The following is a 24348-nucleotide window of genomic DNA, read 5'->3' as shown; positions in this document are numbered from 1 at the left end:
GAGCAAAATAGATGGGTCTATAAGTAAAGCAAAGAGGAGGGAAAAAAACTGACAATGTAGTATTATTATACCACATCTACTCAATGATGAAATTATGACAAGCATCTATATTTAGAGGCAAAGCACTCTACACACCTAATGTATATACATTTTTTCCATGGCATCTTCCTAAAAAATATGAAATTTGGCACACTTATAGGGGACATTATGAAAAGTCATTTCATCAAATATTGGGTCAGTCCCTCAAGAGCCACTATCAAATTTCACATCCATTTTCGCTAATAACTAAAAAATACTGTCAAACAACTCCTACAGCCTTCATTGGATTTACCCTAAATTTGGCAAATATCATCATGGTTGTAAAAAGTCAATTAAAAGCTTTTTGATAAATCAAACCACTCGCATATAATTTATATTTGACATGAGGATGCCATACAAGAAGTGAGGGTGTATCTTAGTACAATGCAGTGCACAGAATCAGCTTGAAAGTGTTACAAATAAGAAAAAGAAAAACTTCTGAATAATATTGCCTGAAAAATTGGAATGAAAGGAATTCAAAGCATGATTATCAACAAACCTGAATCTTCTTTACAGAGTAATGACACACTGGCACATGTTTACTGTGAGGACTCTTTACCTGATAACAGAGTCTGTCCTGTTGCATCCTGGGATGGAGGTGGCCTTCTCTCCAGGAGAGCCGAGGAGCTGCAGTGTAGTGTTGATATCCACCTCAGTCGAGTGTTTGATAGAGTACTCCATCACTTCTGAAGGTATCAATGGTGTCTCACCCTGAGGGTCATCAGCCAAGAGGTAGCCTGTTAAAACACCATAAGACTTCAGAACAACGACAAAAAGCAAAAATAATGTCCAGTTGCGTATGAATGAACACTGAGGTTCAACCTGACACAATAAAATTACCTGAATGAATTGAAACCTTCATAGACATATGAGGTTAAACATGCTACTCACATTTGTGAGTGAAAACGAGTAAATGATGATAGAATGTTATTTTTTGGGTGAACTTATTCTCTTTGAGGATGACACGGACCTGACACTAATATGAGCCAATGAATGTCTTCATAAAGGTCATCTAGAACTTTCCGGTCCACTGTGCCTGGGTCTGCAGTTGCCATGAGGTGCTGTTGGTGTCTCTGGAGCTGCCCGTGAAGCCGTGTGACTCTGTCCTCCAACAAACTGAAGACAGATGGGAAATGTAAGGCTCACAGTGGTTGTTTATTACAACAGTTTTTCTGAAGAGGAGTGCGTGTTTCTGTACCCTGTGAGAAGAGGTATACAGTGGTCTGCAGCAATGCGGCCCAACATGCCGATACTGGCCAGCTGATCCGAGAACAGCTCTCTGTCGTCCTCCTGTAGCTCGTTTATTTCTTCCTCTTCATGAGAAGCGACACCATTTGCAGTCTAAAAAGACATAGCGTATGACTAAAACCATGTGCTGGAGCGGCTGTGTTACTTTGGCAGAGGATTCTTTGAAGGAAAAGAGTTTTAGACATTTCTTGTGCTTCATGCTTTTCCATTTTAACTAAGATGAAAAGCAAGCCACAAAGTCAACAACGACAACAAAAAATTCGAAGAAAAGCAACAAATCACCAACAAATTGGAAAGCCAAAGACATTTTGGCAATGTTAACAGATGAGATTTAACATGGTGAGAAAGCTGTGTTTGGGTGTGAAAGTGAATAAACACAGTTGTTCTGACCAGGTTTCTCGTGCCGTCGGGAGCTGCGAGGTGACACTGGATGTAGGAGTTAAAGACTTGCACAGCGGGCTGGACGAAGCAGCCCCGGGGGAAGTGCTCGTCCTCCTGCACTAACGTCAGCCAGGACTCCAGCAGCTTATCATATGCCTCCATGTACACCATGTCATCCTTATCCAGCTAGAGACAAAGAAACAGATGTGATTTCAATCATGTCACATGACACATCCCTTTTATATATATTCCAAGACCGTACGCCCCTCTCATAGAAAAATGTAAAATATTGAATCCAAATTTTTAAAGTGTATATATTATTGTTACCCTGATGTTAAAAAGCTTGAATATGTTAAATACTATTATTTGTAATAGTACCTAAAATAAATAAATAAATAAATAAAAATAAATTTTATATATATATATATATATATATATATTATTTTTTTTTATTATTATTTTTTTTATATATATTTTTTATTTTTTATTTATTTATATTTATTTATTTATTTATTTATTTTCACCCAAACATTTTTAATTCTCATGAAACCCTCATGTTGTTCCAACCCTGTAAGACTTTCGTTCATCTTCAGAACACAAATTAAGATATTTTTTATTAAATCTGAGAGCTGTCTCACTCTGTAATTGAAACTTGCCGGCCCGGAAAGTTAGTAAAGACATCATTAATAGTCCAAGTGACTGCAGTGGCTCAACCATAAGTTTATCAAGCGACGAGAATACTTATTGTGCGCAAAAAAACTAACAAAAATAAAGACTATTCAACTATTCATTTTCTTCTGTGTTGGCCTCTGAGTGAGTTCACGTAGTGTAACAGCGCAGCGCTTCTGGGTTGTACGTCAGAACGTAGGCTCACTATTGGCCAGCATCAAATGCATCACACACATGACCAGCGTTGGCCAATAGTGAGCCTACGTTTAGCCACTGTAGTCACTTGGACTATTTTAATAATGTCTTTACTAACAGTAAAGTACTCTAGTAATGGCTTACCAGAGAAGCCTATGGAGGAATGAGACAGCTCTCAGATTTAATCAATATCTTAATTTGTGTTCCGAAGATGAACGAAAGTCTTACGGGGTTGGAACAACATGAGGGTGAGTAATTACTGACAGAATTTTCATTTTTGGGTGAACTAACCCTTTAACTCTATTATTCAGAGAGGATGAATTAAATTGATCAAAAGTAACAGTTAAGACATTTATGTTTCAAAAGATTTCTATATCAAATAAATGCTGTTTTTTTTTAGAGTTTAGAAATGTATCACAGTTTCAACAAAAATATTAAGCAACTGCTTTCAACTGATAATAATAAGAAATGTTTCTTGGCTTCTTGATTTCTGAAGGATCATGTGACACTGAAGACTGGGGTGATGACTACTGAAAATTCAACTTTGCCATTCCAGGAATGAATTACATTTTAGAATATACTAAAAAAGAAAACAGTTATTTTAAATTGTAATGATATTTCACAATATTAATGTTTTGCTGTATTTGTAAATCAAACAAATGCAGCCTTGAGGAGCATAAGAGATTTAAAAATAATAATAAAAAAAATTATTCCAACCCAAACTTAATAAATCTTACGAAGAATCAAACCAACCCCAAACTAAAAAAAAACATGTGAAACTAAAGTGTCCAGCCCTAAAATATGGGTGTGAAAAAGTACACTCTGGTTTAATGGTTTTATTTGTCCTTTTAATACAATAAAATGTCTGCTGCGACAGAGCAGTTCTCTATATAAAAAAGAATAATGAGTTTGACATTCACAGACCTCGGCTACTCTCCAAAGCAGTGGTTCTCAACCTTTTTTGGGCCAGCGCCCCCTATCCATTTTCCAGGCCCCATACATTGTATTATTAATTATTTTTAACTATCTTGAAACGATCCAAGCAGCGTTTCACGCTCAGATGTGTCGGCGGAATTAATACATTACCAAAATGTGATTACAGAATATATTTAAATTATCCATCAAATTGTAATTTTCTCCTTACAGTCTTGCGAGTTAACAATAATGCCTGACCAGTAAATTACTTTGTGAACAAAGAAAACATTTTGGCATTAGGCATTAGTTAATGCCTAAATATGTAAAAGTTTTACCTTATAAATGAATAAATTACCTTAGTTTAATTAATTTTTTAATTCATCGCCGTAGTGAATGGGAACATGATTTATTGAAAATATTTGAAAATATTTAAGTGGTTCTTAAGTCAATACTTTTTTAATGGCTTGTCAACTTTCCATTCCTCCGCTGCGTGATTCTAGTCAGCGCTGGATTCTAGCCACCACCGGATTGTTGTCAGCGCGAAACACATTTTTGAGCACGTGAATACTGATTAGTTGAGTTGTTGCAAAAGAAACGATATATAGCTTACATGTCGCATTAAACTGGCAGATTTTAGAATGTTGTAGGCAATTATTTTGCAAGTAATAACATGTTTAATCTTGTCTTGCCTGGATCTTTGGTGGAAACTTGTGAACGCCCCCCATTAACACCTGAACACCCCCCTTCAAAAATCTTGCTTCCAACCCCCCATTGTTCTCTGAACACCCCCGTTGAGAACCACTACTCTAAAGTGTGGTTGCAGTCTGTTGTGGCACAAATGCAGTACTCACCACCTCCTCCAGGGCGGCGCTGCGACCAAAGGAACATGTGAGCAGAGTGAGACAGTTAATGAAAGAAGCGAAGAGTTCGTTCGGAAGCGCTGTCAGAACGCTTCGGGGAAATGTGCTGATGAGGTTACTGATGATGCTGGAGATACCCACGGCCTCTGAATCTTCTATCTCAATCCTGTCAGAGGGTGAAAAAGACAGAACAATCATATACTTACTTACAGTGGCAAGCCGGTCCCTTAAAGGGTCATCCCACAACCAACCTCAATCAATGTTCTCTTATCTGGAAGTGTGAGATACAGCATGAGCCTGCATTGGTCCAGTGTAAACTGTGCAGATTTTCAGTTTCACTGAAAATCTTTGTCTATGAGCACAAATACCTCAGCTGCTATAAAGAGAGACTTGTGATTTCAACCACAACATTGACCTGCCGTTGTGCTGGCACACTACATGGATTCTGGGAACACAAGGGTTTTTTCCCTCAGAAAGAGCAGTCGAGGTCTGCCTTTCTTTACGCTCCCAACTGCGGCTCTAACCCATATCAGATGGATTTAAATTGTAAGCAGAAGAGTTCAATCACGGCAGATTGGCGGACCTGCCGCATGGTTTTCCGATGATGCAACTGGAAAAATGCTCCAGGAATAGGTGATTACAGAATGGCAGAGACAGAGAGAGGGAGGAGTGGGGAGAGAGAGACCCCGACTCACTACGCCTACTTGTTCTCAAATTCCAAACAGCAGTGTATGAGAGAATGTGTGTGTTATTTAAAGCTGCAGAGACATCAATCCATCTTTATAGACATAGCAGAGAATTTACAATGTGAGTACTTACACAGAACTATGCCAACCGTGTCAAAACTTAACTAATTTATCATTTTGAGCCCCAGAAAGGACTTAGGAGAAATTTTGCATTATGAGTGCAAATTTTCTCCATTTATGTTTCTTGAATAAACTACCCAAGTAAATAAATAAATAAATAAATAAATAAATAAAGTATTAATTTCATTCCATGAACATAAATGGAGAAAATAAAAAATAAGTAGTATTTTTATTTATTTAACCATGCACTTCAGGCCCCCACACTTTAAATAATATGGGTTAGTAGTTTTGTAACTTGCCCTGTTAATCTTCTAACCCTGCTATTTGGTAGGATATCTGTGTCAAGAACATGCCTGGGTCATATTTACCTCAAAAATCAAAAGAATGAAAATAATTACATTTTACTTAAAAATAATTAATCCTATATTTTTAAGATCATCAAGATGTTTTGCATTGCTGTACTTTTTTTATTTTTTATCAATTGTCCTAAAATATTAACACACAATATAATTTATTTTATGGATTAAAATGATTATGGGATGAAATGTGACCTAGGCATGTTTTCATATATACATTAGTCAACTACTATGCAGTGACCTTACAATTCAAAAGAATACATTTGTAAAATAGCAAGCACATCAAGCACACAGTGCAGCACATGACTGAAGGTCACAGAGAAACGCACCCATTGATCATGTTGAGCAATCCCTCCACCAGGTGGGCCAGGTAGGTCACCTGAGCGTTCTCATCGGGGAAGATGGGGCCATGCATGGAGGCCAGCTGGGCCAGGCACTGAAGGGAATCCTGCGCCATGTCCGAGTCCTCTCTGATCTTCCTGTGCACCTACAAGACGGAGAAAACAAGAGACGGGCTGAAACACGTGCCATTTCCTGACTCATTACGCTGACGTAAACCAATCCTATTTTCAAAAACCCCATAAAAGGAGCATGTCTGGTATCAGATCATCTCTTCATCTTTTTAAAACTGATTTTCCTATGAACTCAGAGTAGATTGCAATGTCTTCATTGACTAAGTGATACAGACCACACAAAGATCAAGACATCCAACAACGGACCAAACGATACACTCTCAAAACTGACATCAATGCAGCTCACCAACAGACTGAAATCCTTCTCCTCAGGAGACATGATATATCATATCATATAATGAGCGTATAAAAGAGAGAATAGAAGCAGTGGAGGTCGGAGAGAATGTATAAGTGACCGTAGGTATATTCTACAGTGTTAAAACCAGACAGGCCCCCTCAAAGAGTCCAGGAGGAACTGCAGACCGGCCCATGGGCAGCTGACAAAACACACGGGCTGGGGAGCTCACACAGTCTCTCTGAATCACAGAGAAAAGCCTCTCTCATTGACATATAAAAACATACTTTCTCTCTCTCTCTCCTCTTTTTCTTCTGCTCTCTCTTACGCACAGATACGCAGGTCTGTCTTCGATTTCTCATCTCACGCAAGTCTCTGAAACCTTCTGCTCAGTGGAATAATGAACGGAGGAAAATTGTGGAATAGCCCTCACCTTCGCCAACGGCAAAACTATAGCTTCTTGCCACAGACAAAAACACCTGGCTGCCTCAACCCAAGCCAATCAATCAGATCGGCTTCTCAAACACCAATCCAGTCCGAGGGGGTTCACGAGGACGAGCGGCATAAAGCGAGAGCTACATGGTCAAAGAGACGGCTAATGTTTCTGAGCGGACTGACTCAAGTCTCCAGCACATATGGTTGTTTGGCACACTCCTTTGCTCTTTTTCTTTCCTAAATCCCTGGAATCTTACTCTCGCTCGTCTGTTCGCCAGACGTTCTGGTGGAGATGCTGTGCGAAGAGGTGCACAGAGTCGGATGGAGCCCTCTGAATGATCTGGTAGAATGTGGATGAACCAAAAGTGGCATTTCCTCAACACATACCACCTCCTACAGATACACAGATGAACATCAGCCACTGGGCAAAGTGCTAACGCTAACACACCATAGCACAGCCCTGTCTGCTAGAGCGGTGTGAAATCATCCTCTGAGCTGAAGAAGAGAAAGAGAGAGAGAGAGAGAGAGAGAGAGAGAGAGAGAGAGAGAGGGAGGAGGGGTGTGTGTGTGTGTGTGTGTGTGGGGGGGGGGGGGGGGGGGGGGTGTGCAGATGACAGAGAGAACTGGATAGGGAAAGAGGGAATGAGAGAAGAAAGAAAAGAGTACAAGGCCAACGCTTTGCGAGCAGCATGCTCTGTAAAAACAGCTGCGCTAAAGAACATCCACGCCATGTAAACTATGCCAATCGCCTTGAGTCAGACTATAGTTAGAGTCTGGGAGGGGGCGTCTAAATCAAAACAAGACAAGGTAGCTCTCCGAAATGAATGCGAGAGAGAAAAGAGGCAGGGAGACCTATTAATAGAGAAAAGACAAAGCCTTGTGTCTGTCCACGGGGAGGATTAGACCCTCTCCTGCTTTCTATTCTCACCGCTCATTTCTCCAGCCGCATTCAGCGTGTTCAGATCCTGTTACAAAATCAGAGGCTACAATCAATCACCTTACGACAGCGTTATACTCAAAGTGCCATAACAAGCCCTGATTGTGTTTATACCATAAACAAACCACGCACATGCTCTGAGTCAGAATCTGATCTCAGCTTTTAAAACTCTCTGCCTAGCGCTAAACACATGTGGGTGAATCTCATGAAACTTGTCAAGAAAAAAAATGTGAAGCCCAAAATAAACGAATATGTACTAAATAAATCAATAAAATAAATATATATATATATATATATATATATATATATATATATATATATATATATACACATAAAATCGAAAAATACAATAAATAGAAAGAAACTGATATTTATTTGTTTTAATTGACATTCTCAAATGAATGAAGTCTCATTCACACTGCTGAAATGCAAATTAATTAAACATTAAAACCAAAAACAAATCTTTATATGAAATCATTTTTGAAATACAGTATTTACAATAAAAAGATTACTATCATTTTGCATCATTTTTATAAAACAAAGATTATATAATATATAAATAATTGTTTAAATGTACAATTTTTAAATACCGTAATGAGAATCACTACTGAGAATAATGGCAATATAAATTATTCTTAAAAAAAGTACAAAAAAGTCAAATGTCTGCATTGTAATGAGAATTTTGTGGAAATGTGCCTAACTGTCATGGAAATAAATGTCACAACACAAAAATATTAAGGGTCCTAAGTTATGCTTCATTTTTTGCTAATACAATATTATTTTTTCTTCTTTAAAAAAAAAAAAGTGACACACATGTTTTTCTGAGTTTCACCCATTTTATGGATGCATAAAAATGTGACTGTTACTAAATGAGTGAGTGCATGTGAAGACGGAGGGTGTAAGAACAAACCTAAACTAAAACCACAAACAAAAACACCCTTCAGTCGGTTTGGCTGGTAGGAAAATGTTAGCGCAGCTATGGCTTTATTAGGAGCAAAGAGAAAATGAGATTTATTTTAAGTTATGCTTCATTTTCTCTCCTCTGCAAATTTCCAAACTTCTGAGACGCAATCAAAGAGGCAGAGATGGAGACCTCTCCTTGGACCACCTGAGGGAGGATTTGAGGCTGTTAACAGGGGCTTTGAATCCAGGGTTCAGAGTCTAATCCTGCAGCTCATCTCTTGTCACCTCTGACCCCAGCAGCGCGTGTCTGGACGCCCCCTCGTCTGTTCAGGGCACAGCTGAGAAGTGAGGACCAACAGCTGACAGCTGACGGGCCAGCATACACACACAGACACCGCTGACAGGCCGACACACGCACACTCACCCTCCCCTTCAATAATTCACCCTTACGCACATAGATCCCCCTGCATGGGCGTAGAAAAACAACAAGCGCACCACACACAGCTACAAGGAGACTCGTAAAGACACACAGAGGGTGAGACAGCTGACCACTCTTCATCCTTTAACAAAAACATTCCCCCCACTCACTGTAAATACCACTAAATATCGCATGGCCCAAACAACACTCGAGAGACCAGCACAAAACCTCTGAACATCATGCTCAGCGCCAAAGAGACTTCACTGAACTCTCATTCAATACCAAATTTATTTTGCATTCTATAAGAGTCATGGTCTAAACACTAACGCATGTGTTCTGAAACATTGGGCTGTGGTGCTGTGAATGTTCGAATCTGGCTCGCAATTTTTCCAGGCCTTGTTCACTTCTCCATCTTCACCTATTCTATATTGTACGGTCAATAAAAGTTTCAAGAAGCCAATATTTACACTACCATTCAAAAGTTTGGAATCGTAAATTTTTTGTGTTTTTGAAAGAAGTCTCTTATGCTCACCAAGGCTGCATTTATTTGATCAAAAATACAGTACAAACAGTAATATTGTAAAATATGATTGCAATTTAAAATACCTATTTTAATCATATTTTGAAATGTAATTTATTCCTGTGATGGCAAAGCTGAATTTTCAGCATTATTACTCCAGTCTTCAGTGTCACATGATCCTTCAGAAATCAGTCTAATAAGAAGATTTGTTGCTCAAGAAACCGATCTTATTATCAGTGTTGTGCTACTTAATATTATAGAGCAAAACCTTAATAATTTTTTTTCAGGATTCGTTGAAAGTTCAAAAGAACAGCATTCTTTTTGACATAGAAATATTTTGTACCATTATAAATGTCTTTCTATACTTTTACTTCTGATCAATTTAATGCATCATTAATTTAATGTTTTTAGCATTGCATATAAGTATTTGCCATATTGGATGTTTTCATATTTTACAACACAGACAATTTAAAATCACTTTTGTACAACAGTAACATACTTTAATTTCAAAGTTAAATATAAATAGCCAGAATACTGATTAACTTTCCTTAGTTCTTGATAACAGTATATTTATATGTTTGTTATATTAAAACAGTTAAACTCTTAATCAAATAAAAAAACGTTGGATTTAATTTTTTTATTCTTTATATTTTAGATGACTATCAAGTATACTAACATTTAAAAAGGAAATAAAAAGAAATAATGCGCAAATAAATTTTAGAATCCAACATACCGGTACACGTGAAAAATCAAGCATATATATCTGGTATTTCAGTACGCTTCAAACCCATAACAGCAAATCCCATAAAAGACAAATGAGACACTTATGTTTGAACAGCCCTTGACCTCCAGGTCAACAGACTGACCCTTGTTAAGACGGGTGCACAGTTTGTCGCCAGTTTACAGATTGCAGCCTCCTCTCAGAAAAGGCATGAATGATGGAGCAGCATATTGGCACCTTGTAGACTCATTCCTGAGCAGCAGAGTGAAGGAAAGTAACATCTAATCAGGCTGTAGAAACCACCCGAGACGGATGGTGGAAAGTAGAGCATTATTTGGCAGCAGATGCCTCAGGGAAACCGTGCAATGGTAATGGAGTAAGAGCGGAACGCTATTTGGCATATGCATCACTGATGCCGAGGGTAACCTGACGGAATTGTTCCACACATCACGACCGGAGTCTCACAGGCATTAGTTCTGTGAGATGTAATGACCCATTAGACTGAATTTATAATGACTTGAAGGTGTACCGTGCAGAATGCATGCATAACACATGATCTTCTGGAGATAATAGTCTAAAATATATGCTGCTTTAATTATAGAGCACAAAGAAAGGACTTATTTCATTCAGCAGATCAAATATGCAAATAAAATGGGTAATTGGGGAATACTAATCAAACAATATTAACGAGAAGAAAAAAAAACATTCACTGCTCTTGACTGGTAATCTTAATCAGCCATCTAAAACTGAACAGTAAAATCAAAAAGAAACTATGGATAATGATGGTATAAGTTAAATATTGGTCATAACAGATTTGCTACTTTGTACAATTCTAACAGCACTGGATCAGTATTCATGCATATCTTAATAACATTTCAGTGGAGAAATACAATTATTTATTACCTTATTACGTCACATTTTTCCTTGTAATGGTGTCATTATTGCCGTGAGCAACTCACACAAACATAATAGTTGGAAAATGGTTTGCCCTGGGACAGTTGTGTCACCAAAAGATTCGGTTTCAGATGAAGAGCGCAAATTCACATGTATACACAAGTGCTGAAAGTCATCATATATACTGTACCATACACCCTACCATTGAAAAGTTTAGGGTCAATAAAGGTTTTTATTTTAAAGAAATTAATCATTTTTATTTAGCAAGGATGCATTAAATTGATCAAAAGTGACAGTAAATATGTTAATGTTACAAAACATTTCTATTTCAACTAAATGCTGTTCTTTTGAACTTTCTAATCAAAGAAACAAAAAACATTTTATCATGGTTTCCACACATATAGTTTTCGATTTTAATATTATATCCCAATATTATTATTATTATTATTATTATTATTATTATTTTAGGTGAGCATAACAGACTTCAAAAACATTAAAAGATCTTACTGAGCCAAAACTTTTATTGTGATAGACAGATAGATTTTATTTTAATAGATACGCACACCTATATACTAAAATAAATACATGTGATTTTTTGTGCATATTTTTACTTTACATTTTTTTTTTCCTCAAATCTTCACAAAGACCAGCCTGGACTGTGTCTTTGACCCCTGTTTCTAAGGCAACAAGATAATGAGAGTTTACTCACCGCAAAACAAACTGCAGCTCATTTAAATATAAATGTGCCTCTACATCTGCTCAATATCGATCATTTAATACTGTCTGCTGCCGTGTCATATGGTCACAACATCAGCGGTTAAAGACAATTATTTGAAAGAAAATAAAAGCAGGAAGAGAGAACATGAGGAATAAACGATGAGAACGCAGGTAATGAATGAGCAATGACATGATAAGAAAAGAGGGGGGAAAAAAAGGTGTAAAAAAAAAAGCAGGTGGTACTCACAGTGAAGAAAAGGTCCATTACTCTGTGGTCAAGAAGAGTTTCCCTCCAGGAATCGGTTGGCTTGAGCATGACATTCTGAGTCGCTTCGAACATGGCAATGTAGTGCCTCCCCAGTGACACCTCAGTTAAGGACAGAACAGACCTTTCAAAGACCCTTGTATTTCTGTCACTTCTTTCTGGCTGTTCCTCCTGGTCTACACTAAGAGGAGCGTGGAAAACTGATGCAGAGAATTTCCCAGCGGCTGTTTTCTACAGCTCTTTCTCTATCGCTCTTCTACAGCGGCACCGTTCCTACTGTTCAATCGTGCTGTCCCCTCCCACTAAATGTTTACCTCAAAATCTCCCCCTTTCCATATGTAGCCCACTGGGAAAAGTGATGGGGGGGGAACGACAAAATGAGAGGAGGAGAAAGAGAGAGAGAGAAAAGGCTCCCACAGGAATGTCTGATCAAAGCCAGTTACCGGCAAAGGCCACGCATTCCTCTGGGCCGGACCCACAGTCACTCCCAGCAGACAAATGCAAGTGCTCTCTCGCTCACACGCACACACACACATTACAGTTTCTGCTCATGCCTGCCATATACATAGCTAACTCTAAATCAACATGCACCTATGCTAAATTCTCCTGCTAGATCCTAATCATGTTGTTAACAACATGTATTCATTACTTCAATGAGCTCATTGTTTCTGCCTTAAATGAATGCATTGTTAGCTAACTGTGTGATTTGTATATGTACATTTCTGAAATCCATAACTCTGACAACAGATCATTCTAAATTGTAATGTAGACATGCATTTTCTGTAAAGCTGCTTTGAAACTATATGTATTGTGAAAAGCGCTATTCAAATAAATGTGAATTGAAATGATCGCTGCAAATATCAAAGCAAATTATCTTACATTACACAAATACGTGGCGACTCACCTATGAATTCACTATGCAAACACAAGGAAGTGCCAGGTGTTTGACTAGTGTGCTGGAGTGTGTTACATCCCTTCTGCCTGAGTCCGTCCTGAGCAGACCTGACTTTATGGCCTCTTAAAAATAGAAAAGGAGAACTCTGTGTGACCCGTGCGGAGGAGAGAATGGGCCTCAAGAGAGAGTGGCTGGAGCTTGTGTGCTGACCACCAGCGGGCTGATAGCAGCCTGCCACATGAGCGCAGGAGGGAGAGACTGACTGACGGAGGGACGCCAACGAGCACTGACAGGGGATAAACCAGCCGGTCATTTAATGTCACTTGGAGCTATTGCTGGAAAAGTGTGCGAGCGTATGAAAAACAGGGAGGGTGACTAAAGATATGACCTCCTGAAACCCAAGCCTGGCTTACTCATAAACGCACATGACTCGTTTCCACCAGTCCTCGTCCCAGCTGCTGAAGACACGAAACACATGACGACCTCAACCAGAGATGTGCAAAACTACTTGTCAGGAATCAACTAGCCAGAGGTCATGACCACAAGGATGAGTCTCTCAGGGGGCATTCACAAAGGACATGTTATAGTGTTCAAACACAGCTAGACTTAGCTAAAAAAAAAAGAATAAAAAAAAAATACCACAAAAGGCAGCAGTCTCAAGATGTGTTTTTAAAAGTTGAACTATTGTAAACTTGACACAATGAATGAAAAACACTCATGGTGTAAGATGCTGAGAAAACAGCATGAGATGTGATGCAACAGCCAAAGACGCATTCTTGCACGTGTATATCCAAAACTTAAACTAATATATATATATATACACAGAGTGCAAAGCCCTTTCAATATGGTAAATGTTTATCCTACATATCTGTTGAATATCCTCTACTGTTCAAGTTTGAAGTCAGTAAGAAGTCTCTTATTCTAACAAATGCTGCATTTATTTGATAAAAAAAACGTTAAAATAGTAATATCGTGAAATTTTATTATAATTTAAAATAACTATTGTCTTTTTTTATTGAATTTTTTTTATTTTTTTGCTTTCATACGCACACACTATATTCACAGAGCTATACATGGCCTTTCAGATGGAAAGATTTAACATTTATCTGTTCTGTACTTATGGTGTGTCACATATGAGAGAAAGCTCATATGTGTTTAGATTTGATGTGTTTAGACACATAGATTTGATGATGAGAAGAAAAAGAGGAAGAAGAAATTATTATTATTTTTAAATTCAAATTGTTTGGCTTCCTAAAAACACCAGTGTGACGTGTCACAAAATCCAATTGTGGCAACCATAGGCGTAATTTAGTAGGAACTGGTCTGTGTCAGCAAGATACTCCTTCCTCGTCACAAAATGACTGAACACATGTATATTTGCAGCCCTGTATAGATTAATGATAGCCTGGCTGATATATTGGCCAGGTCCATTAAACAAAAGTGGACACTGAAGTGTGATAGTGCTGTGAAGTTGCAGCTGAATGGGAGCTGAAAATGTTGTGCGTTTAGCTCAGGACTGCATCAGTCAGGAAGTATTCAACGAACATAATGATTATGAGAGTGTTGGGAGCTTCCCAGTGCCAGAGAGCAGAGGTGGGATCCAAGGATATTAGGAAGCCTGAGTATCACATCCTCCCTCTTAAGATTCCCCTCACAGCCCCATGGACGCCCTTCTCCCCGTCATCGGGCACGGGACGGTGGCCTTACAAAGCTCTCCTCACTTGTGCATGTGTGTCAGAGATGAGGGCTGGCACACAGCCATCTGTCATCTCTCTCTTTCATTCAAAGCACCTGACCGACTCGAAGCCTGGCCCCAACTCGGCCCAGGGTCACTAGGGCCATGGACAGACACGCAGTACTTCAGACACTGAGGGGAATCACGTTTAAGAATCACGCAAACATGTACATGAAAAATGTACATGCGTCAAGTGGGAGTGTGTCGTGGACAAATGACACGCATGCCATGGCCTTGACTACTGAGAGATGGCGGCACTTTGAGGAAAGCAGAGTCTAAGCGGCTGTCAGGAACACACACACACACACACACACACACACACACACACACACACACGATGGGTCAAGATGGTCTTGAAAATGCAAAATATAAATATATATTACATGTACAGTTACAGTATATAAAATTTATAAATATAAAATATATAATAAGATAATTTAATATAAAATATTTTATATACAATACAATTACGTTCAAATGTTTGGCTTTTGAATCTTTTTTTAGCAAGAATGCATTCAATTAATCAAAAGAGACAGTAAAGACATTTATAAGGTTACAAGTGTTCAGTTTAAAATAAATGTTATTTTGAACTTACTAATCAGAAAAGAATCCTGAAGGATTTAAAAAAAGTTTAAAAAAACTGTTTTTAACAATATTATAATAACATAATAAAAAAAATTTGATTCAGCATATTAGAATGATTTTTGAAGGATCATGTGACACTGAAGACTAATGTAATGACGCTGAAAATTCAGCTTTGCCATCACAGGAATAAATTACATTTTGCAACATATTATAATAGAAAATGGTTATTTTAAATTATTTTAAAATTAATTATTATAAAATGATATATTGTTACTAATATATATCCAATTCTTTATTCTTTTACATTTAAAATGGTGCTTTAATTAGACACTCATTAACACAACTCAGGCTAGTCAATTTTATAAATATCCACTAATAAACTCACACATTCTGTCCTCTCTGTGTCCTTAACAAATGTGCTCTTGGTATCATAGAACTATCTACCCCTCCAGCACCCAATGGGCAATTAATATGACTTGAAACTATGCAAACACATCAATGCACAAATGGCCGCCCGACATTCCACCCCAGCACTCAATGAGCTGTGTGTTTAAAGGCACACTTATTGAGCACGATAAGGGCTTGGCACAGGCCTCCTTTGTAAGTGATATGTGACCCTGGTTGGCATAGACGCCAGCTCAGATCTCTTTAAAGAGACACAGAGACACAAAGTCAGCCTGAGTGGGATTAACACCTCACAGAGCTAAAACACACACAGACGCACGCGCACCATCAATCACAACTCATGATTTAGGACTAACACAAGCACATGCTAACAGCAAAAGAAAATGACACACGAAGGCAGAAGTAAAACTACGGTGAGGCAAGAAAACCAGACCTTTAAAATTGATGTGAATATATTAAAAGAATGAAACTCTGGGAAATACTTTCTAATTCCTCTAAATTTGTGGCTTCAAGCAGGTGAACTTTTTTCATGATCGGAAAAAGTTAGTTTTTCAAAGAGCAAAAAGAACTGTGCCTGGATCCGGTTCGGTGTGCTCGATAATTTTGCGAGAACTGCTAAGAAGGTTGAGAATGATTATCACATTATAGCTTGTCTATTATTAATCCAAAAATAAGTCACAGTTAATTTTCTTTCTTAACCCTTGTGCCTCTAAAACATTTGCAGCTTCATCCCAGGTCTAGCGTTCCCTTATGCTCCCAGGGACACAAATCTAGCCTGCATCACCTCTCTCAATTTTCCTCTAAATTAAAAGTGAAAAAGTCATGGCTACAAACATAAGCACACAAATATAAATAAGTAACTTTATGAAAGGATATGATTGGGTGGAAGAAAGTTCCAGCTGAGCACTTGATTGGCCAGTGCAAGGTAGCGTTGGAACACACAGGACATCTGAGCGTTGAGGTTCTCCCTCCGACTAAACTCCTGCAGGACCTCCATAGTGAGCATGAAGATCTGCATGAGGTCATCCTCCTTATATTTTAAAATATATTAAAATAGAAAATCATCATTTTAATTTGTAATAATATTTCACAATATTGCTGTTATTTCTGTATTTTTGATCAAATAAATGCAGGCTTGATGAGCATGAGACTTTTTTTTCAAAAACAATTAAAATAGTAATATTTCCTAAATTGTGTGTGTATATGTATACTTGAAATACAAAAAATAACTAAAGCTAAATAAACTACAACTAATAAATTAAAATGAATTAAAACTATATACATTTAAAAATAATGAAAACGCCAAAAACACACAATATTACTAAAACTTTAAAATGAAAGAAAACAGAAAATATAATAAAATCCAATTCAAAATATTAACAAAAGCTATAATAGTATATCAATGATACTAATATAACACTGCTTCAGGTTCACTTTTTCACATTATATTTTTGCCTAGTATTACAGGTTAACATACAAATGTAACAGCTAGCCCTGGGTCTATACACCTGATATCAAAAAGACACAACGAGAATAATTGGGAGGGAAGGACAGACCTGAAAGATGCGCTTGCAGCTCCCGTGGAACTCCATACTGAGGCCGATGTTACTGGTCTTACTGGAGCTGGAGAACTCACTCAACAGAGCCGTCAGGATGGAGCAGGCCAGTGTTTGCTAGCAGGACAGATACCGACATGCACAGTGACACAACTTCATTTCCCATCAAGCCAAAATGGGTTAAATATCTTAGGAAACATATCCTACACACTTATTCAGAAACTTAAAATATTTATTTCAATCAATATTGACACTAAAAAAGATTAAACAAGGCCAAACGTTTTCCAATGGCTTCATTTTTGCTGTATAAAGTGCAATCATGAGTCATGACTAGGCATTTGTTTCACCACATATTGAATCTATTACCTAAAATTGGACTAATTTAAAACATGAAACTGGAGCGCCCTCTGCAGGAAACAGTGTGTACTCTATTTTTTGAAAACATTTTTGTTTAGAAGCACTCAAACAAATACATGTTTAGGGGCACACTGGTCATATGTCATATGATTGATGTTTATTGATTTTTTTTTTATTGCCATATTGATTTTTTAAACAAAGTAAAAAAATATATGTATATAGTCAAGCAAATTCTGACTTAAAGTTACTTTTTTTCAACCACCAAGTGTTTTCTTGATTAGAAATGACACAGGCGTCTCCCAGAAGATAAGACGATGTACAAGAGGCATCATTGTGGAAAAAATTATTACTCATCTTTTATTTACATTTGAACAAAAAAGTGGCATGTCCAAAATTATTCATACCCTTTGCAAACTGTCACAGTCTATGGGAAAATCCAAAGATCTATACCATTCCAAATAGTCCAAGCTGTTCTAAAGCATCCTAATTACCCTGATTCATTGGGAACAGCTGTTTTAATCAACTCAACAGGTGAAAAACAGAAGCTCCCTGCTGTTGGTTTGTGGACAGTCATAGCAAAGACAAAGGAGCTCACTGAGGACCTGCGGCTGCTCACAAGTCAGGAAAGGGCTGTAAGACCATATCTAAATGTTTTGAAGTTCCAGTGGCTACAGTGCAAAGTATTATTAAAAAAAACAAGACGTTCCACACTGTGAAAAATCTCAGAGGACGTGGTCGGAAGCTAAAAGTGACACCTGTGCTGGCCAGGAGGATAGTGAGAGAGGTAAAAAATTATCTAAGGATCACCATCAAGGCCATCCTGATAAATCTGGGCTCTGCTGGTGGCAACATCTCAAGGCAGACAGTCCCAACGGACACTGCACACCGCTGGGTTCAACGGACGCAGACCAAGGAGGACACCACTTCTCCAGATAAAGCACACAAAAGCCCGCTTGGCCTTTGCAAATGCACATCTGGACAAAGAAGACTTCTGGTCTACTGTTTTATGGTCAGATGAAACAAAAATTGTATTGTTTGGCCACAATGATGTAGCCTTCATTTGGCGTAAAAAAGGAGAAGCCTTCAACCCTAAGAACACCATCCCCACTGTCAAACATGGTGGTGGGAACCTAATGTTTTGGGGTTGTTTTTCAGCCGGTGGATCAGGGAACCTAATCACAGTAAACGGCACCATGAAAAAGGAGAAATACATCAAAATTCTCAATAACAACATCAGGCAGTCAGCTGAGAAACTTGGCCTTGGGGACCAGTGGACATTTCAGCACGACAACGACCCAAAACACACAGCAAAAGTGGTGAAGAAATGGTTAGCAGACAAAAACATTAACGTTTTGTAGTGGCCCAGCCAGAGTTCTGACTTAAATCCCATTGAGAATCTGTGGAGGGAGCTAAAGATCAGGGTGATGGCAAGGAGACCCTCCAACCTGAAAGAGTTGGAGCTCATCGCTAAAGATGAATGGGCAAAAATACCAGTGGAGACATGCAAAAAGCTGGTCAGCAATTATAGCAAGCGTTTGATTGCTGTAATAGCCAATAAAGGCTTTTCTATTGATTATTGAGATGGGTATGAATAATTTTGGACATGCCACTTTTTGTTCAAAAATAAATAAAAGACGAGTAATAATTTTTTCCACAATGATGCCTCTTGTACATCGTCTTATCTTCTGGGAGACGCCTGTGTCATTTCTAATCAAGAAAAAAACTTGCTGGTTGAATAAAAGTAACTTTAAGTCAGAATTTGCCAGGGGTATGAATAATTTCAGGCTTGACTGTATTATATATATATACTGTATAGGCTACAGAGAAATTGATGACTTAATGTATTCACTAATTTCCAAAACCTGACTAGATATTAAGTAAATGCATATCTGTTATGAAATATGTTTCTGAACTTTCAAATATGAATGTACATATGAAATTCTATTAATAAAACTATTTGAATTCATGTTTGTTAATGTTATTAATTCAAATAGCTATAAAGCGGTTAATAAAAAAATTATTATTATAATTTAGCCTCATATACAAAATCCCTAGAGTGAAAGCTGTGGTCATAAATATAATTGATGTTATGCGATGTTTGCCAAGACCTGGCTAAGCATTCAAGTATTTTCAAGTAGAAGACTACCATTAATGTTATTAACTGAAGGAATCATTTGCATACAACATTTAATGAGCCTTTGCTGAATTCTAGTTTGATATCGCAGTAAACTCTCACGGCTTTCATCCATGTGATACGCAAGTCTTACCACTGTGGGGTTGCCGCTGCTGATGAGCTGGCTGACCTCATGGAAGATGCTCTTACAGTTGATGGATTTGTCGAGAGAGCCTCTCTTCACTATTACCGCTACTGCTAACAGGATCTGCTCTCGAACGTACTTCTGCAGACTGCAGTGAAGCAGAAAGAGATTTACACACTTCAGTAACACTACAATACAGTTACACAATACGCTTTACTGAGCCAAGCCAAATATAGGCTATACCACAGATGGGTTTCAGAAGTTATCCAGAGGTACAATCGTATGTTGTCACACTTTCATGTTCATTCACACACTTACTTTGGTCTCTGTAAGACGTAGGTGAGGAGGAATGTTCTGAGGGACTCAATGCTGTTCTTCTCCAGAAGGATCCATTCTCTAACCACAGCCTCCATGATGGCTGTGGCTGCCTGGAACAACACATAGTCCACTTTACTAGTCTCTGAGGAGAAAGAAAGACAACATTCATTTATTATTATTATTTATTCATTCATTATTTGCCCTTACAACATTATTTTACACTCTAAGCAAAGTTGGGGGGAAAAGGGAAAAAAACGTCTATTCAGAGGCAGTTTATTCAGAGGCAATTGCTGATGTTTGTATAGCCTAAACATGAGATGAAATTCTGATAGTTTGTAAGAGAGAGATTGAGAGATGTACAAATAAACATTGCTTCAGTCCAGTAATTGTTCATCTTACTAAATATTACTAACATTATAAAAGTAATTTTTACTTCATAAATTTTTTATTTTTTTTATTTCACAACAAAATAACGTGTACAATGATCTGAAGGACGTTTTTAAAGTTATATTAAAGGGCCTTTTACATGCTAAAAATGTATGAACTATTAATACGACAGCAAAAGGTATTTTGTATGTCACAGACCTATTTGTTGAGCGCATGAATGCAATGGCCAATCAGATGCGTTTAAGTAAGAATCCGCTCAACACCACTCAAAATGCCAGTTTTTTTTCAGTGCGAGTTCTGCATGATTGCAAACCCTTTCATTATATAAACACAATGTCAACAAGAGATTTTCGCAAGAGTGCAGCTTTGTTTACCTCGAGTAATTACCTGAAGTATATGTATATGTCAGCTTCAGTGATTATAATGGCAGTGATTTTCACTCGCTTTGTGTAAATAATATATATTTTTCATGCTGCCAACTACACATTGCAAAGTTTCTGGATTGACAACCAACGATTGACTCCGATTGACAGTGAAAACCATAGCAATGGAAAGAACAAAGACTGTTACGTCAACTTATCTATGCATAAAGTCTTGAAGTGTAAATGCAATATAATAGACCTGCCACCTTTTCTATGTAATGTGTCACTTTGTTGTTAATTTTATTACTAATTTTTCAAATGTCACTCAGTGAGGTTTTACATATAAATGTACAGATTTTAAAATATAAAATAGTTTTAAGCACTTTTTTTAATGATATGTCCTGACAGTGGTTATTTTATTTATTTCATGAATAAATAGGATAAGTTATTATTACAAACTGTTTCTTTGCATTTATTGTCAGCACTGACCTCGCAGTTCACATGGGTACTTTGTACTGTGCGCGCATATGACTGTATTCATCCGCCAGCAACAACACAGAAGAGTCAGTACTAGTTGCAGTGTCTGTCAGGTCTGAGAGCGGAGACTCACCGAGGATGTGTTTGCAGACAGCAAAGGGGGATTTTGACTTCCTGAAGGACAGGAATATGTGCTCTGCATGCTGCCTCTGTTCTGTGCTGACCATGGACGGCGGTGCCTGTAAACACATTCATAGGAGGGGTTAAACGTTTGTGTGCTTGAACATGTTACACTGGTCAATATCAAATATCACACATGAGCTAAAGAAATTTTAGATTTTGGTCATATCCATCTCTAAGCATTTCAATAAATTAGAAATTTTTATTACAATTTATCTTTATTTAAATTGTTATAGTCACTTCTGCTCAGCAAGACTGCATTTACTTGATCAAAAATACAGTAAAAAAAACGAATACTATGACACTGAAATAATACTCCAGTCTTCAGTGTCACATGATCCTTCAGAAATCATTCTATGCAGATTCACATTTCTTACTATCAATGTTCCAAACAGTTATGCTGCTTAATTTGATTTTTTTTCAAAAGAACAGCAATTATTTGAAATAGAAATCTTTTGTAACATCTTAAATGTCTTTACAGTCATTTTTGATCAATTTAATGCGTCTTTGCTAAATAAAGTATTAAATAAAAAAAGGAAAAACATCTGATCCCAAACATTTGAACGATAGTCTATATTGTATTTATTTAGTTTTCCAATAGTTCTTTAGTGTCTTTTAGTCTCAACAAAATGAGAAATACTACACCAGTCTAAATGGCAAGCATTTCATAATCATAACAGGTCACTGACAAAATGGTACAAGAGCCTCCAACAGTGATGACAAAAATAAGCTTTTCTGTTCTCAGTGATGAGTGATGACCATTGAAGCAACGCACAATACACATATGAACACACCCAGTCTGGTCTGCCCTGTGAACGCATCACACACTTGAGTCATAGCATTAAACATCACATTCCATTCCTAATTACAGCACAGCAGTCATCCACCTCATAGTAACCAGACTAGAGAGAGAAGAGGGCATACTTTCTCAGACACACACACACACACACACACACACACACACAGAGAGATCACCTGACGCGCATCACCAGGCACATAAAATGCACACAAGCTGCAGAACAGAAACATTTTCCACAGATCAACCCTTCGCAGCATGAGAGCCACAGGACTGATGTCAGACTGTACAACAACTGCAGACCTATTCTTGAGTACCACCAGGAGGCATTGGAAAAATCTGACACTACTCTAACACAAATATAAAATATCATCTGCCAGTTGAAGCCTATTAGCCTAGGCTACAAGAATAACAGTGATTAGACCCAATCAACTCTTGTGAATTCTGCAAACTTCTGCTTCATTAGCTCCACGGTTTCAATCTGGTCTGATGCCATGGAAACATCAACATTAACAAGAATGTAGTCCAGTGGTCCACAACAGGTGTTCTACAACAGGTGTGCTACAGCTGTACTGCAGGTTCCACTTGCGATCATTTGATCACAAACAAATTTGTGTGGAAAAAATTCAAATGTAGAAATTCAAAGAATATTTTATAGGCTATATATATTTATTGAGTGTTACATTTTATCCTGACCTGTAATAACGAGAATAGTACACACTTTTAATTATTAAAATAGTTATATATTCTTAATATTAGCCTTAATTTGTATTTTCAGTTATTTAAATTTTTTAGCAATTTTGTCATGCTTTTTACATTTTTTTTAGCTTTTTTTTTATTTAAGTATTAGTTATTTCCAGTTAGTAATTTTTAATGCTTCAACTTAAACTTATTTCAGTTAAATTTGTATTTTATTTCAAATAACAAAACTATTTTTAATTGTTTAATTATTTTAATAATTAAAAGTGTGTACTATGCTTGTTATTACAGGTCAGGATAAAATGTAACACTCAATAAATAAATAAAAACGATATACGCCAAGGTGTCTGAAACCACTGAAACCCCTGATTTAGTCACCTAACCCCAATCATGAAAAGCTTTAATGTCATGATCTACTGTTCTTTTGAAGCAGCTCAACATGGCAGACATAGCAGGTCCTGTACCTATATTTGTGTTCTATTTAACTGTTTCTGGTCACCAGCCTTTCTGCCTACTGTGTATATTGATTGCTTAGCTCTTGATGATGGCTTCAGCAGCATCAGAACCAGGCTGAATCCATGCATGTCAATATTAATCAATATTAACTGTAGCTAAATGCCCAGTTGTACAAAATATTAAGGCTATAACAAGCTAATCTACTTGCTTTTTCAGTATGACATTCACTTTTAACCGAGCTGACGCACAAGTCACAGTCAGATGTGGTGACGATGGGTCAATGGGTGTTTGTTTAAAATAAAATTCTCTTCTGCATTTAATTTAGGGTTTTAACACATTCAACTTCATACAGATACTGAAGGAACTTCTTTAAAGGTGGTTTGATCCCTAGTAGACAAAAACCAACAGCACAGTGATTCCTAAAAGCACCGACAGGCATATGTGTGGCTCATTCTAAAGCCTCTTATTTAACGTCATCAACACAATGTCATTTAATCACACAGTGATGTTCAGTATGATCACGAAGAGCGATTGATGGAACCCTTAAAGAAAACAAGCAGCAAAAGGATCTGTAATATGGATATGTCAAGAATATGGAGAATTATTCAACACAGCGGGACATTTGTTCTTTGGACAGGCTGATATGAACGTATATATGACATGTCAGTAATTGCTAAATTCAAAATTATCATAGCATTAGCTATATATCAGGGTTTATTTTTGCAAATAGAATGTTTATATGAATGTTTTTTACCCATACATGCCTAAAAATGTGTTCTAGCCATCTTGCCGGTCTCAATTATAAATTAACACATTA

At 37.4% G+C, this 24348-nt stretch overlaps 1 protein-coding gene across 1 annotated transcript in view; it reads right to left on the bottom strand.

Moving 5' to 3' along the window:
• xpo4 (exportin 4) overlaps positions 1-24348 on the bottom strand; it is a 34826-nt gene that overhangs the window by 8174 nt on the left and 2304 nt on the right. The window contains 12 exon segments of the mRNA XM_082175584.1: positions 638-815; positions 1049-1194; positions 1277-1419; positions 1717-1893; positions 4338-4512; positions 5838-5995; positions 12048-12161; positions 16563-16715; positions 17242-17358; positions 19866-20004; positions 20175-20316; positions 21534-21639. Coding sequence (XP_082031710.1) covers positions 638-815; positions 1049-1194; positions 1277-1419; positions 1717-1893; positions 4338-4512; positions 5838-5995; positions 12048-12161; positions 16563-16715; positions 17242-17358; positions 19866-20004; positions 20175-20316; positions 21534-21639 — 1748 coding nt within the window.

Source organism: Leuciscus leuciscus (genome assembly GCF_965113295.1).
Source record: "Leuciscus leuciscus genome assembly, chromosome: 7".
Classification (NCBI taxonomy): Eukaryota; Metazoa; Chordata; class Actinopteri; order Cypriniformes; family Leuciscidae; genus Leuciscus; species Leuciscus leuciscus.
This window is presented reverse-complemented; position numbering and strand designations above follow the sequence as displayed.